This window comes from Elephantulus edwardii, unplaced genomic scaffold (assembly GCF_000299155.1).
Source record: "Elephantulus edwardii isolate Elephantulus edwardi_28Jun2011 unplaced genomic scaffold, EleEdw1.0 scaffold00330, whole genome shotgun sequence".
In the NCBI taxonomy this organism is placed as follows: Eukaryota; Metazoa; Chordata; class Mammalia; order Macroscelidea; family Macroscelididae; genus Elephantulus; species Elephantulus edwardii.
The window spans coordinates 1,437,230-1,451,201 of record NW_006400080.1 but is presented as its reverse complement, the minus strand read 5'-3'; the positions used below and the strand labels follow the sequence as shown (position 1 = coordinate 1,451,201).

The 13,972-nt window shown below is 45.0% G+C and overlaps 1 protein-coding gene and 1 pseudogene across 1 annotated transcript; one reads left to right on the top strand and one right to left on the bottom strand.

Moving 5' to 3' along the window:
* Nucleotides 1-4,523: 4,523 nt before the first annotated feature.
* Nucleotides 4,524-10,752, top strand: LOC102861178 (tubulin alpha-3 chain-like). The gene is made up of 6 exons (XM_006901555.1): nt 4,524-4,631; nt 4,924-5,004; nt 6,171-6,393; nt 7,247-7,395; nt 7,697-8,377; nt 10,380-10,752. The coding sequence occupies exons 1-6, from the start codon at nt 4,524-4,526 to the stop codon at nt 10,674-10,676; spliced, it is 1,539 nt and encodes a 512-aa protein (XP_006901617.1). The 3' UTR covers nt 10,677-10,752.
* Nucleotides 10,753-12,239: 1,487 nt separating this feature from the next.
* LOC102857525 lies at nt 12,240-13,304 on the bottom strand (annotated as a pseudogene).
* Between the last annotated feature and the right edge of the window lie 668 nt (nt 13,305-13,972).

The window sequence follows — 13,972 nt, the reverse complement described above, 5'->3', positions numbered from 1 at the left end:
CAATTGAAACTATCAACAAGACCAGGAGTTGGTTCTTCAAAAAGATAGGTAAAATCGACTAACCAATAGTGAAACTAACAAAGGAAAAGAAAGATAAATAATCTGAATAACAGATGAAAAGGGTAATATCACAACAGAACCAACTGAAATAAAAAGGTTAACAATGCAATATTATGAAAAAAATGTACTAAAACAAATATGAAAACCTAGAGGAAATGGACAATTACTTAGAAACTCAAAACCTACCCAAACTGACATAGACAGAAGCACAACACCTGAACAGACCCATCACAAAAGAAGAAGTTGAACAGGTCATAAAACAATTTCCAACCAAAAAAATGGTAAATTTTATCAAACGTTCAGAAAGAAAAGTCACTAATTTTACATAACATATTTCAGAAAATAGAAGAAGATAGAATTCTCCAGACTCAGTCTATGAAGCAAACATAACCTTGATACCAATGTCAGGTGGAGACCAATATCTCTCATGAACATAGATGCAAACATCCTTAATAAAATCCTGTCTAATAGAATCCAACAGTACATTGAAAAAATAATTCATCATGACCAAGTGGGATTCATAACAGGTATATGAGGATAGTTTAACATAAGAAATATGATCAGTGTAAACCATTACATTAACAAAGCAAAGAACAAGAAACACATGACCCTATCAGTTGATGCAGAAAAGGTCTTTGACAAAATCCAATACCTTTTCTTGATTAAAACACTCAACAAAATAGTAATATAGGGGAATCTCCTCAATATAGTAAAACGTATTTATGCAAAACAAAGAGCCAACATTATTCTCAATGGACAGAGTTTAAAGGCATTCATTTTGAGAACAGGAACTAGGCAAGAATGTCCATTATCAAAGACAATAGAAGGAAATAAGAGGTATCCAAATTGGCAAGGAAGAAAAAAATTATCTTTATATGCGGATTATATAATAGTATACTTAGAAAACCCTAAAGACTCAGCAAGAAAACTATTGGACATAATCAACCAATTCAGCAACATGGCAGGATACAAGATAAATATACAAAAATCAGTTGGTTTTCTCTATAGAGGCAAAGAGAATACAGAACTGGAGCTAAGAAAAACAATACCCATCACAATAGCTAATCACAAGGTTAAATACTTGGGAGTAAATTTAACTAGAAACATAAAAGACCTATTCAAAGAAAATTATAAAACATTACTACAAGAAACAAAAAGACACCTGGAGAAATGGAAGAATATATCATGTTCTTGGATAGGAAGACTCATATTATTAAAATGATAATTCTACCAATCTACAAACCCAGTGCAATCCCAATACAAATACCAATTCCATTCTTCAATGAGACGGAAAAGAAAATTTCCAATTTCATCTAGAATGGAAAGAGACCCCTAATAAGGAAAGCACTCCTGAAAAAGAGAAACAAGGTAAGAGGCATCTCGCTCCCTGATTTCAAATCCTACTATACAGCTATGGTGGTCAAGACAGCATAGTACTGGTACAGTGACAGACACATAGATCAATGGAATAGAATTGAGAACCTAGAAATCAGCTCATCTACCTATGGTCAACTGATGTTTTACAAGGAAATAAAATCATGTAAGTGGGTAAATGAAAACCTCTTTAATAAATAGTGTTGGTAAAATTGGAAAACAATTTGTAGGATACACAAGCAAGACTCACACCTCACACCATACACAAAAACCAACTCAATGTGGATCAAGGACTAGGAGTAAAACCAAGGACTATAAACTTCCTCAGAGAAAAACTTGGAAGAACTCTAGAAGCCCTAATCCACAACATTAACAGTCTCCCAAGCATCCTGAAAAGCCTACAACCAGGAGAGAATAAAAAAGATGCACATCCAAAAACTTTTCCAACAGGATAAAAAGGAAAACTACAGACTCGGAAAAAAACTTTGTTAATGATATGTCTGGTAAGGGATGAATATATAGAATTTATAGAATACTCCAGCACCTCGACAAGACAAACAAGCCAATTGCAAAATGGGCACAGGATATGAACAGACATTTCACCAAAGAAGACGAGATGGCAAACAAACACATGAAGAAATGTTCAAAATCCCTAGTTCTAAGAGAGATGCAAATCAAAACAACAATGGGATATCATCTCACTCCAGTAACAATAGTAAAGTTCAACAGAGCATCAAACAACAAATACTGAGATTGTGCAGAAATTGGACCCTTTATTCACTGTTGGTGGGAGTGTAAATTGGTGCAACCACTCAGGAAGGCAGTATGGCAATTTCTCAAAAAGTTGCAAGTAGAAATACCATTTGACCCAGCAATTCCATTACTGGGAATATACCCTAAAGAAACCAGAAGTGCCACCCAAACAGCTATATGCACATCCATGTTTATTACTGCATTGTTCACAGTAGCAAATAGATGGAAGCAATCCAGGTGCCCATCAACAAATGAATGAATAGAGAAGCTGAGGTATAATCACACAATAGAATACTACACAGCACTGAAAAACAAGGAACTCATACAATATTATACAAAATGGATGACGCTAGAGAACGTTATGCTGAGTGAAATATCTCAGTACAAACAGACAAATATTGCATAATGCCACTATTATAAAACAGGACTGATGAGAGTAGTTAGGAGAAACTAAGAAAAGAGAAAATTAAAAAAAAAGAAAATAATGAATACTCCATTGACAGAACAGTGTTGACCATACCACGACTGCAAGAACAAACAGGATGTCCTAAAAAAGTTGAAACCAAGCTGCTCATGGAGGCAAGGATTTTGAAGCTCCATCTGATATATTTTGGGCATGTGGCCAGGAAGGACCAGTCCTGGAAAAGGGCATCATACCTAAAGGGGAGAGGGACAGTGGTGGACAGGAAGACCCAGGATGAGATGGATTGACTCACTGACTGGGATAATGGGATTAGGTATGTCAGAGATGATGAGATTGTGTCAGGATAGGGTAGGATTCAAAGCTATTTTACACAGGGTCGCTGTGAGTCACAGGTGACCTGACATAACAAAAATAACATATGATATATATGGTATGTGTTGCTAGGATTACTTGAAAAGTCTGTGCTTTTAGGGGATTTCAGTGTCATCATCAAGTCACAAAGTGCCTTTCCCAAGGCACAAGATGTTAAGATGATCCGAATACGCATGTTTCTATTATCTGCTCATGCAGGAATTTCAAGGGTATAGTATTTGCATATCTTTGCCTGATAGCCTGACCCTAAAAAAAAAACACCACCAAAAAGCCAAAAACAAAAACAAACCCAAAAACCCTTCTTTAAGGAAAACTCTATTTTAACCTATATGATTAAGCTTAATAAGCAGTAGGGAAGTATTTTAAAAGATTTAAAATAGAATCTGAACTCTTTACTGTTGAGGTAGGCTCCAGGTGTAGACTATAGCCTTTCACAAACTAAGGGCCTCAGAATTTAGGCGTTTATACAGTATACCCTACTTTTATAATCAGAAACATAATCTAAAGATAGTATTTGTTTAAGTAAAAACAATGATTTCAGCACTATTGAGTTGTGTGCTCATTGTGGTTGGAGCCCTGAGATAGGATTCACTTGCCTAAGGACAGACCTGCAGAAACTGTTCAGTCTCTCCAGAACTGAAAGTCACACCAGCTCCTCAGACTCATGTGCATTAAATTAGGATGTTCAGTAACGGATTGCGGGGGGGGGGGGGGGGGGGGGGGGGGGGGGGGGGGCGGAGAGAATTGAACACCTCGCTTTTCTTCCAAAATACCTGAACTCAACTCCCCAAGTCCAGGAAGTTGAGGGTCTGTTTTATCAATGTAGGAGCAAAGAATGAGGTGCTCCCCCTTATACTGATAAATTGGGGTATGCCTGAATTCTCCCCGTTCCCTTTCTCAGAAGTGACTACACATTGGATGCAAAAAGCCCCCAAAATGTACACTGAACCCCAGCCTCACTTTCCCCTTTTTCTCTGAACCAGAGATCCAGGAATCCAACTCTACAGAAACCCACTCTTTCTGCCTAAAGGAGTCAAGTTCTGAGTGGTTTGCTGGTACTGAGCGGAAAAGCCCTTTCTACACCGAAAAGGGGTAGAAAAGAGCAGACACCAAGCCTTGGGATGAGTGGGAGGCTGTCATATTTGCAAAGATCTAGGTAAGAGGTGCCGTGTGGAGCAGGCCTGGGACTCCTGGCGTGGTCAGCGGCATGTGAATAGTCAAGCTTTACAACAGAACAGTAGTAACGCCTCACACCACAGCCGCCTGGCTGCAACATAGCTGCTTTGAGCGCCCAAACTCAGTTTGCCCGCCAACTGAATACTCAAAACCTTCCCGCCCAAACCCCATCCAATCAGAATGCCTCATCTTTCTGAGCTAGAGAGGCGCCCAATCAAAAGAGACAAACTAGAGTTGGGCCAATGGGAGGCGGGCAGGAGCTGTCCAATCGGGTAAGCTTAGAGCTGCAGATCAGTTGAGGTCGTTACTGAGGCGGTTGAAGTCGAGCAGCGGTTTTGCAGCAGACGCAGCATCAGAGTTCGCCATGGTAAGGCCAGGGGCCGGGCAGAGTCCTGCTTCCGGACGTAGGGAACTCACCCACACACCGTGGGGACTACAGGGCGGGCAAGATGGCCTGGAGAGTGGTCTTCAAGTGAGGGGCCCAGTGGATGGAGTGTTAGGGCCTAGGGGCGCCTCGAGGCCTGGGCACCACAGAGCGGCCACAGGAAGTGTCTACTACAAGCGCGCCTTAGCGATAGCGTTTAGGAGACTTTTCAGATTATAGCAGTGGCCTCGTGAGGGGCTGTGATAGCTTCGTGGTAAAGAAACGGTTGTGCTCAGTTACAAGGTTTGAATCCAGCAGCTGCTGCATGGGAGGATAGACAGTCAGCTCACAGTGCTATTTACCATAGCTGGAGAGTCTTTTATGGGTTGATTCTCACTAGACGGTACACAACGACAACGACAACAGCAGGGGACTAGTGGTTAGTAGCGGCATTGCAATCACAGAGGACGGAGTCCTCCGGGTAATCCTGGGAGAAGGATGGGCAGTCTCCAGTGCACTTTCCTGGTTGCCCTAACTCAGTAGAAAAGGACCAGATTCTAGTACCTGAGAGGAGAAGCAACAGTGTTGGCTTTAAAATACACACTTCTGGTCACAAGGTCCCTCTACAAATGTTAAAGATTACTGTTTCTACTCATCAATAAAGGAATGGATAGAGAAGCTGTAGTATATTCATGCAGGAGAATACTGCACTGAAAAACTAAGGAACTCATATAGTATTACACAAAATGGGTGACCCTGGATAACATTGTGCTGAGTGAAATATTTCAGTCACAAAAGGACAAATACTGCATAATGCCACTGTTAAAAAACAGGACTGACAATGGGGGCTTGGGGGGGAAAAGTAAGAAAAGAAGTAAATAATGAATACTGCATTTACTGCATTGGAACAGATCAGTGAAAAATTGTTTAAAAGGATTATATGATTACACATTATTTGCATGAAAACAGTCCAGAATATGAGATGCATAGCAAAGTGGGCTGGGTGGGGGAGGGAGGACATTGTGCAACAGTGGATAAATTTTTTAAAAAGTGAACTGGGGGAGGATGGGGAAGAAAATGTGCAACAATAAATAAATGGAAATCCAGATTTTATGTAAACTTCAGTTAAAATCACAAAAATTATTTTAAAAATTATTAGCAACCAGGCTTATAGTTAATAATCAAGGAAATGAATGTGTTAGAGAAAAACTCTACAGGATTCTAGGCTGTAATCTTTATCAGAACAGATTGACAACTAGGTCTTTAACCAGCAGAGCTACTGGTTATGTTCAAACTGCAAGACTTTTCAGGTTCAGCTCAGCACTTAACCACTGTGCCAGCAGGGCGACTTTAAGGACCTCAAAAGTCTGTCTTAATATGGGCTAATAACTATCAATAGGTACAGGATACCATCAAGGTTCAGATTGCTGATTCATATAATCCACTGCATGGCACGTAAACACTTAAGATTTAGAAGTCACTTCACAAAGGTAAAGGGGTTCCTGCGGTCTCAGGAGATAAAGTTCAAGTATGCTGGCAATATTCTGAAACACTATTTAAAAAGTTAATTTATAACGCTTAGCATACTATGTACTTCCAAATAGCTTGGAAGATTAATGAGTTTCCCTTCTGTGTTCTGGTTGACAGCGTGAATGTATCTCCATCCATGTGGGGCAGGCAGGTGTCCAGATTGGCAATGCCTGCTGGGAGCTGTATTGCCTGGAACATGGAATTCAGCCTGATGGCCAGATGCCAAGTGACAAAACCATTGGTGGTGGGGATGACTCGTTCAACACGTTCTTCAGTGAGACCGGGGCCGGCAAGCACGTGCCCAGGGCGGTGTTTGTGGACCTGGAGCCGACTGTGGTTGGTAGGTGGTGGTTTGCTTGGGCAGTGGGAGAGCTGGTTAAAACCCCCCCTGTGTCCAGGGCCCTGTGAGATGGCAACGATTGAGGAGTGCAGGTTAGCTAGAAAATGGAGCTTCTAACTTAGGAAAGCTGACCCTGAGAGGAAAGGCTGCTGTATTGGCAGTAGGATGGGCTGATGGTGGCCCCTCCTGACTGCCTCCTCCAGGGTCAGCTGCATCCATGGCCTTGCCTGCATGAAGGGCAATGGGTGCTGGTTTGCCCAAACACTGGGTCTCTGTCTTGAGAATAAAAATATAAACTAGGAGGTTCCTTTGGTTCTTTCCAATTAGAAGCCCAAGGTGATCTCCAGCAAGTGCTGTAATGACAGCAACTTTGAGAGGCCACCCACAGGTGACAGAATGTCCCTTCGAAGCGGCAGGACCATGGCCACATAGGAAGCCCTGATGGAACTACCTACCTGCCAGAAATCAATGGTGGCCCAGCTCTGTCTGGTATTTAAAGGATTTTAAAAACATTCTTTGATGGAGCCACAACTGTGAGAAATATAGGACCTAGGGAAAGAGTATGTAAGAGAGAGTTAGCTAGCTGTATTACCCTCCAGCTAAACTGGTCCTGCTGGCTTTTTTTGCTGTGAGTTTCCTGGGTACAGGATGCTTAAGTCAGCTTGTTGCAATACATGTAACTAGAAATGGCATTTGATTTGGTGATTGCACAAGTTCCTTTTTTATAGGACACTAACATTGTTGACCAAAGAGGAGTAGCCTGAGGTGGTGGAAGTGACTAGATCCCCAGTCTGCCCACCATGATGAGCACAGGAAGCTTTTGGGGCTCATAGAGCACTGGGTCTCTTTGTAGATGAGGTGCGCACGGGGACCTACCGGCAGCTCTTCCACCCGGAGCAACTCATTACAGGCAAGGAAGATGCAGCCAATAACTATGCCAGAGGCCATTACACCATTGGTAAAGAGATCGTAGACCTGGTGCTGGACAGGATCCGCAAACTGGTGAGAAGAGGGTGCTCAACAGGCCTTGTACCAGTGTGGTCTGGGGCAAGAGGTTAGGCCTGTGAGTGGGAGGTCGTTTTGGCAAAGCCTGGGCTAGAATTAAGTCCAAGTGTACTTGTAGTGGCCTTTGTTTAAAGTGTGCCTTGGATGGCATCATGACTGTCAGTGTTTCTTCTTTTGCCCTGCGTGTTTCAATGTTCATTAGGACAGGTTTGCCTATGCCTGTACTGCAGAGGGACCCAAGTAGTGGTGCTCAGTGGTGGCTTTGCAGGTACAGCTCACTTTTTCTGTTCTTCCCCAGGCTGATCTGTGCACAGGCCTGCAGGGCTTCCTCATCTTCCACAGCTTTGGGGGCGGCACCGGCTCAGGCTTTGCATCTCTGCTCATGGAGCGGCTCTCGGTGGACTATGGCAAGAAGTCCAAGCTGGAATTTGCCATTTACCCAGCACCCCAGGTCTCCACGGCCGTGGTTGAGCCCTACAATTCCATCCTCACCACTCACACGACCCTGGAGCATTCCGACTGTGCTTTCATGGTGGACAATGAAGCCATCTACGACATCTGCCGTCGCAACCTCGACATAGAGCGGCCCACGTACACCAACCTCAACCGTCTCATTGGGCAGATTGTGTCCTCCATCACTGCCTCCCTGCGGTTTGATGGAGCCCTGAATGTGGACCTAACGGAGTTCCAGACCAATCTGGTCCCATACCCTCGCATCCACTTCCCCCTAGCCACCTATGCCCCTGTCATCTCTGCTGAGAAGGCGTACCACGAGCAGCTGTCAGTGGCCGAGATCACCAATGCCTGCTTCGAGCCGGCCAACCAAATGGTCAAGTGTGACCCTCGCCACGGCAAGTACATGGCCTGCTGCATGCTGTACCGAGGAGATGTGGTCCCCAAAGATGTCAACGCTGCCATTGCTACCATCAAGACCAAGCGCACCATCCAGTTTGTGGACTGGTGTCCGACTGGATTTAAGGTAAGAGTGGTAGTTGTACCTCACAGAAAGAGGCAGATCTGTGAGATAGTGCTGTTCTTTGGGGAGATAGTCCTGTTCCATGGCCATTAGGTTTTTTCTTAAACATGAGTAAACTAGAGTGAGAATTTTATTCAGTTTTGTCTTTTGCGTTTTCTTGCACTGTCACTATATACATGTAGCCACTGTGATAAGCATTTTCTCTGTACCTTTTCTTATTTGAGTGAAGAATTAGTGTCAGGAGAAAGATGGACACTATTATGAAATTTACTTCCTCTGAAAACCCTCTGGAGGGTCAGCTGTGAAAGCATTAGTTCATCACAGACATAAAGACGTTTTAAAGGCAATTTTTTTATCACATGGATAATGTATACATAAACTGATAATTTTCACTTAATCTTGGTTCATTTCAGTTGGAAGAAATCTAATCCAATTGAAAGTCATAAGGGATTGTTGACTTAGTGAGGACAATGATGTCATCTTGTTTTTCTCTTGGTAGACCTAGAAATTCAGACTTTATTTTGCCTAAAACACATTTGCCATGACCTTACATAGGCTCTGTGCTAGAAATCTGACTGGCACTCCTTGTTTTTCTCCAGGACTTGATACCTACCAGTTACCATTTTTTTTTCTCCCTTGGAACTGTGCTTCCTTGGGCTTTTTATGCCTCCTGGTTTGGACCTCTCCAAATTCTTGAGGAGTAGTGATGTCAGTTTGAGGACTAAGGTGTGCTTTATTCAGGCCATGGTCTTTTTAATTAATTGCTATGCATCAGTGAGCTGAACAGTAAGGATGACAGGACAAGAACTGATGGCTTTGAGCGGTGGTGTTAGAGAGTAATGTTGAATATCCCATAGATGGCAAAAAAAAAAACCCAACCCCAAGTTATGTCTTGGAAACAGAATGTTCCTTGGAGGCAAGCATGATAAAGCTTCATCTTAAATACTTAAGACATGTTTCTAGAAGAGGCTGTTTCTTGGAGAGAGACTTCATTCTTGGGAAGGTGATCTCAACCAGATGGATTGATAACAGTGACTGATGCAGTGAGCTCTAGAGTGAGGCTAATTGTGAGGATGGCACAGGATAGGACAGAGTTCAGATCTGTTGTTCATAGGGTTGCTATGAGTTGTAATCCCCTCAATAGCACCTAACAACAACTGGTTTAGAATTTCTTTGCTTTAGGTCAGTGACTGCAGTAGATTTCAGGTAGTATTGCCTACTCTTCCCATTTACCTCCTAGTTAGGGGTCAGCCTGAGTGTTTATAACAGCTGGCTGCTTCTATACAGATTTCATCTACCCATAGTCATACATCCTCATTTATAGATTTCTTATGCCTGATTGTGTGCTGCTCAGTTCCTGCCACAGAATATGGCCCACAGAGACCATGGTGTGCAGCCTTCCCTTGGCAGAACAAAGGCAGACCTCTGCTGTAGTGCTCCTGTGTGCTTCTAGTCAGATCTGGAAAGCTCTTAAGCTTCCCATTCTAACCTAGGCATGCCACTCCTTTGGCTCAGTGGTGTACAGAACACCTTGTGCTGTAAGAAGCATCTCTGGACACCTTGACCGTCACCTGGCCCTGTTTGATGGGGAAGGCAGAGGTGGGTGTGCAATCCTCTGTGGGGACATCTGAGTGGAAAATGTTCAGCCACAGAAATGGATTACCACTTTGTTGAGGCAGACAGAAAAGAATTTAGTGCTCCCTTTCAGAGGAGTCTTGTTACCTGGTCCTTTGTCTACTTTTTTTCTGAAACACTAGGCCCTGAGGCAGGTGCTGCTCCAGGCTTTCCTGTCCTCTGTCTCCTTACCTGTGGAAGCCATCAGCCTCACCATCCGGCATCCTGCCTGCCAGGTGCCAGAGGGTTACAGCAGAGTGTTCGTGCTGGGTGAACTGTGCTTGCTTTGCAGTGTCCACGTGTATTTTCTTCTAGTAAAACTTTTATTTCTGCATTTGTTATGAGACGTAAGCCTCCCTGACACACTGCTTTCTTCTCTTTTGTCTGACAGGTGGGCATTAACTACCAGCCGCCCACAGTGGTCCCTGGGGGTGACCTGGCCAAGGTGCAGCGAGCTGTGTGCATGCTGAGCAACACTACAGCTATCGCTGAGGCCTGGGCACGCCTGGACCACAAGTTCGACCTCATGTATGCCAAGCGTGCCTTTGTGCACTGGTATGTGGGCGAAGGCATGGAGGAAGGGGAGTTCTCCGAGGCCCGGGAGGACCTGGCAGCTCTGGAGAAAGATTATGAAGAGGTGGGCGTCGACTCTGTGGAAGCGGAGGCTGAGGAAGGGGAGGAGTACTAGATGGAGTGTACCAGGCAGGTCTGTCCTCACCTCTGTCTGGCCACCTTGCCTCCCAGTGCGGCTGTGGCCAAGTTGTAAGTTCTCATGATTAAAAGGTCTATGTTACACTGCTTGTCTTCTGTCATGATGCTGGGGTAACGCTGGGTCTGTTGCCTGGGGAGGGCTGTGGGCCCACACTCAGCTGGGCTATTTTTAATGCTGGGCACAGCAGAACAAAAAGTTGTTCTGTGTTTTCTGAGTGAGGACTGAGTGTTCACAGTACAATTACATGTTTCTCAGAAACCATGGGTAATGGCCAGTATTTGAGGTGTCAATATCCCACTGCCATCAAGTACACTCAGAATCAAAGTGACCCTCCACTGGGTTTCTTTATGGGAGAAAACTGACCATTTTTCTCCTGAGACACAACTGTTTTTGTTGTGTGTCAGAGCTGACTCTGAAAACCCCTCCAGCGGATTTTCAAAGACTGCTCATCCTTCTGCACAGCAGCTGGTGGATTGAACTGCATGCCTTTGAGATTGCATCACAGGTGCTTACCACCAGGCCTCCCTAGAAAAGTAAAAGGTAGATCCAAACTACCAGCTTCTCTGTCAGCAGCCTGACATATTATGCACTAAAGGGCAGATACACTACAATCAAGGAAAACCAAGTTAGGATATTAATGGTCTTTTCTGGGTTTTGAAATTCTACATCCATAGGATTTGCTGACTAAAAAACTTCAAATGGAGTGTTGATGTCTGAAGTTCCAAAACAAACTTAGCTGATAGATGGCTGGTGGGCAGGCATGAAACCCCCACAACCCTGGGTCCAATGTGTAATGTCAGGACTTTTAGTTCTGAGAATTGTGGCTCTTACTTAATTACCTCTCCTTGAATTTTCTGTGGCATTTATGGTTCTGCAGGTCTAAGCCACAGTTTATAGTAAAAATGACCTAATTGTTCATGATAATTTGAAAGACAACTTTCTCCTCTCTGTGCTCAAACTACTGCTGTCATCGTACCCCAGCACTCTAAACGTGCAGAGAGCATCACACCTTTGAATCTGAGCAACATGGAACAGTGTAAGTGGTGGTGTTAGGTGGCTCCTAACGCCAGTGGTCAAGTTAGTGTGACCTCATGTACAGAATAACACCTGCCTGATCAGCTCCACCCTCATAATCTCTGCTGTGCAGTCACTGTTTCAGTCCATCTCAATGAGTGTCCTCCTTTGCTGAACCGCTACCTTTCCAAGCATATCTTTCTGCAGGAAAGGCTCCTCCTGTTAACATGCCCAGTTATGTAAGACTTACCACCCTTGCTTTAAGGAGCACTCTGAGAACTTCCAAGACAGATTTGTTTGTGTTTTTGGTTTTTTTCCCCCTTAAATAGTTGTTTCTTGGCAGTGGGTTGGAAAAGGTGATGGAGTTAGCAAACAGAGATGCCACCACACACCAATATCACAAGGGCAGCAAGAGTGATGGGAAGGAGTAGCCTGAAGCCCCAGATGAGGCCCTTCTTAAGTGTTAAGTTTAAGAGGGTGCTGGGGTCTGGAGTGTCGAGGGGGGTGACCTTAGAAAACCTCCACTTAGTAGGCATGGTTAGAGACGAAGAGGGACTCTGGCTGCGGCCTTGGCCTGATCGCTTGGGGTGTACTTTCCTTGGCAGGTGAGTCTGTTGGACAAGGCTTGCTTGATATACTCCTGAGCTGCCTTCAGATTCTCCTTCTTCCCACCCCAGGCCTTCAATGCAAAGGCCTGCAGGGCTTGGCCATAGGAGGTCAGGGCTCATGGCTTCAGCAGGGGTCACTTGTTGATGGCATTGAGGTTGATGGATACCTCCTCCTCACTCTGGCCTCCAGACAGGAAGGTGATCCCAGTAACAGCGGGGGGCACTGTGCGGTGCAGTGCTGTAACAGTTGCCATGGCAATCTCATGAGAAAACTGTGCAGGCCTGGCTGGGGGTTACCATGTTAGGCTTCAGCAAAGTGCCTTCCAAATAGATGTGGTGAGCCTTGTAGACAGCAGCCAGCACCTTCTCAGTTACATACTGACAACACTTCTGGTCATGGTCACCATCAGGGAGGATCTCAGGCTCCACAATGGGCACAATCCCATTCTGCTGGCAGATGCTGGCATAACGGGCCAGCACGTTGGCATTTTCCATGATGGCAAGAGCTGAGGGGGTGTGCTCTCCAATCTTCAGCACACAGCACCACTTGGCAAAGTCAGCTCCGTCCTTCTTGTACTGGGCACAGCACTCGGACAGCCCGTCCAGCCCCTTGGGTGGTGGTCTTGCCATTTGTCCCTGCCAGGGGTACCATGCCCTTGTCTACCCTGATGCCCACAACACCACCCTTAGATTTGATGACTTGGGGGAAGGGATGCCCATCATCCGCCTTCTGGTAGAGGGTCTCATGGAAGAGGATGACACCCCCGATGCAGGGGTTCACGCGGTCATCGGTGGTCAGCAGGAGCTGGTGGTAGAAGCAGTGGTTCTCCTCGGTGTTCTCGGTTCCAATGCACTGCAGGCACTTGGCAATGCTTCCGGTGGACTCATCTGCGGCCAGGATGCCCTTGCCCGGAGCAACGATGCTCGCATATCAGAGCTCCTTCTTCTGCTCCGGGGTCAGCGCTGGGTATGGGTAGGGCATGGTGTTCTCGGTGGTGATTTCCTGGGCGCTCACAGAGGAGGGGGGCGCTCGGAGGGGCGGGCGGTGGTGGGCTGCGGGGAGGAACGCGCCAGTCGTCCCAGCTCCGGGTTCTGCCTTGTTTGTTCTTTTGACAGTCCATGGTAGAATTTACTTCACCAGCACCACAGATCAACGCCATCAATTCTTACATCTTCCTTATCCATTCAGTTTACACATGCAAAAGAAGCAAATGAAAATACTATGGCTGGGGTCAAGTGACTGTTTAAACTTTGAAGGGACATGCTTGCTCTTTAGCACTTTGTAAGAAGTCCTTGGTAGTAGACCATCTGAATGCAGCTTCCATGGTCATTGATCAAAGAAAAATTAAATCCTTGATAACATCATTCTTCTCTCCATTGATGATTTTATTGGTTTACTTGTTAGCTCCTATGAAATTAGCCCTAATTCATCACAATCCTGTCCTGCCTGGTACATGGCCACGCCCATGATGGCTGGAGATTGCGATTCCATGAAGTTTCTGGTGGTTCATCTTAATATCTCCAGGCTTTCCTTTCTAGTTTAAGTCTGGTTCCTGCATGGAAGCCTGTTCAGCAGCACAGCGACACCCAAACCTCTGGATAGATGGAGCCCCCTACCAGAGGTGTGTTTGCTGGTAATTGAACCCAAAT

Coding starts and splice junctions, on each gene's coding strand:
- LOC102861178 (XM_006901555.1), top strand. CDS start 4,524: ATGGTAAGGCCAGGGGCCGGGCAGAGTCCTGCTTCCGGACGTAGGGAA. Junction 5,005..6,170: donor CAGAGGACGGAGTCCTCCGG/GTAATCCTGGGA, acceptor TCTGGTTGACAG/CGTGAATGTATCTCCATCCA. Junction 6,394..7,246: donor CCTGGAGCCGACTGTGGTTG/GTAGGTGGTGGT, acceptor GTCTCTTTGTAG/ATGAGGTGCGCACGGGGACC.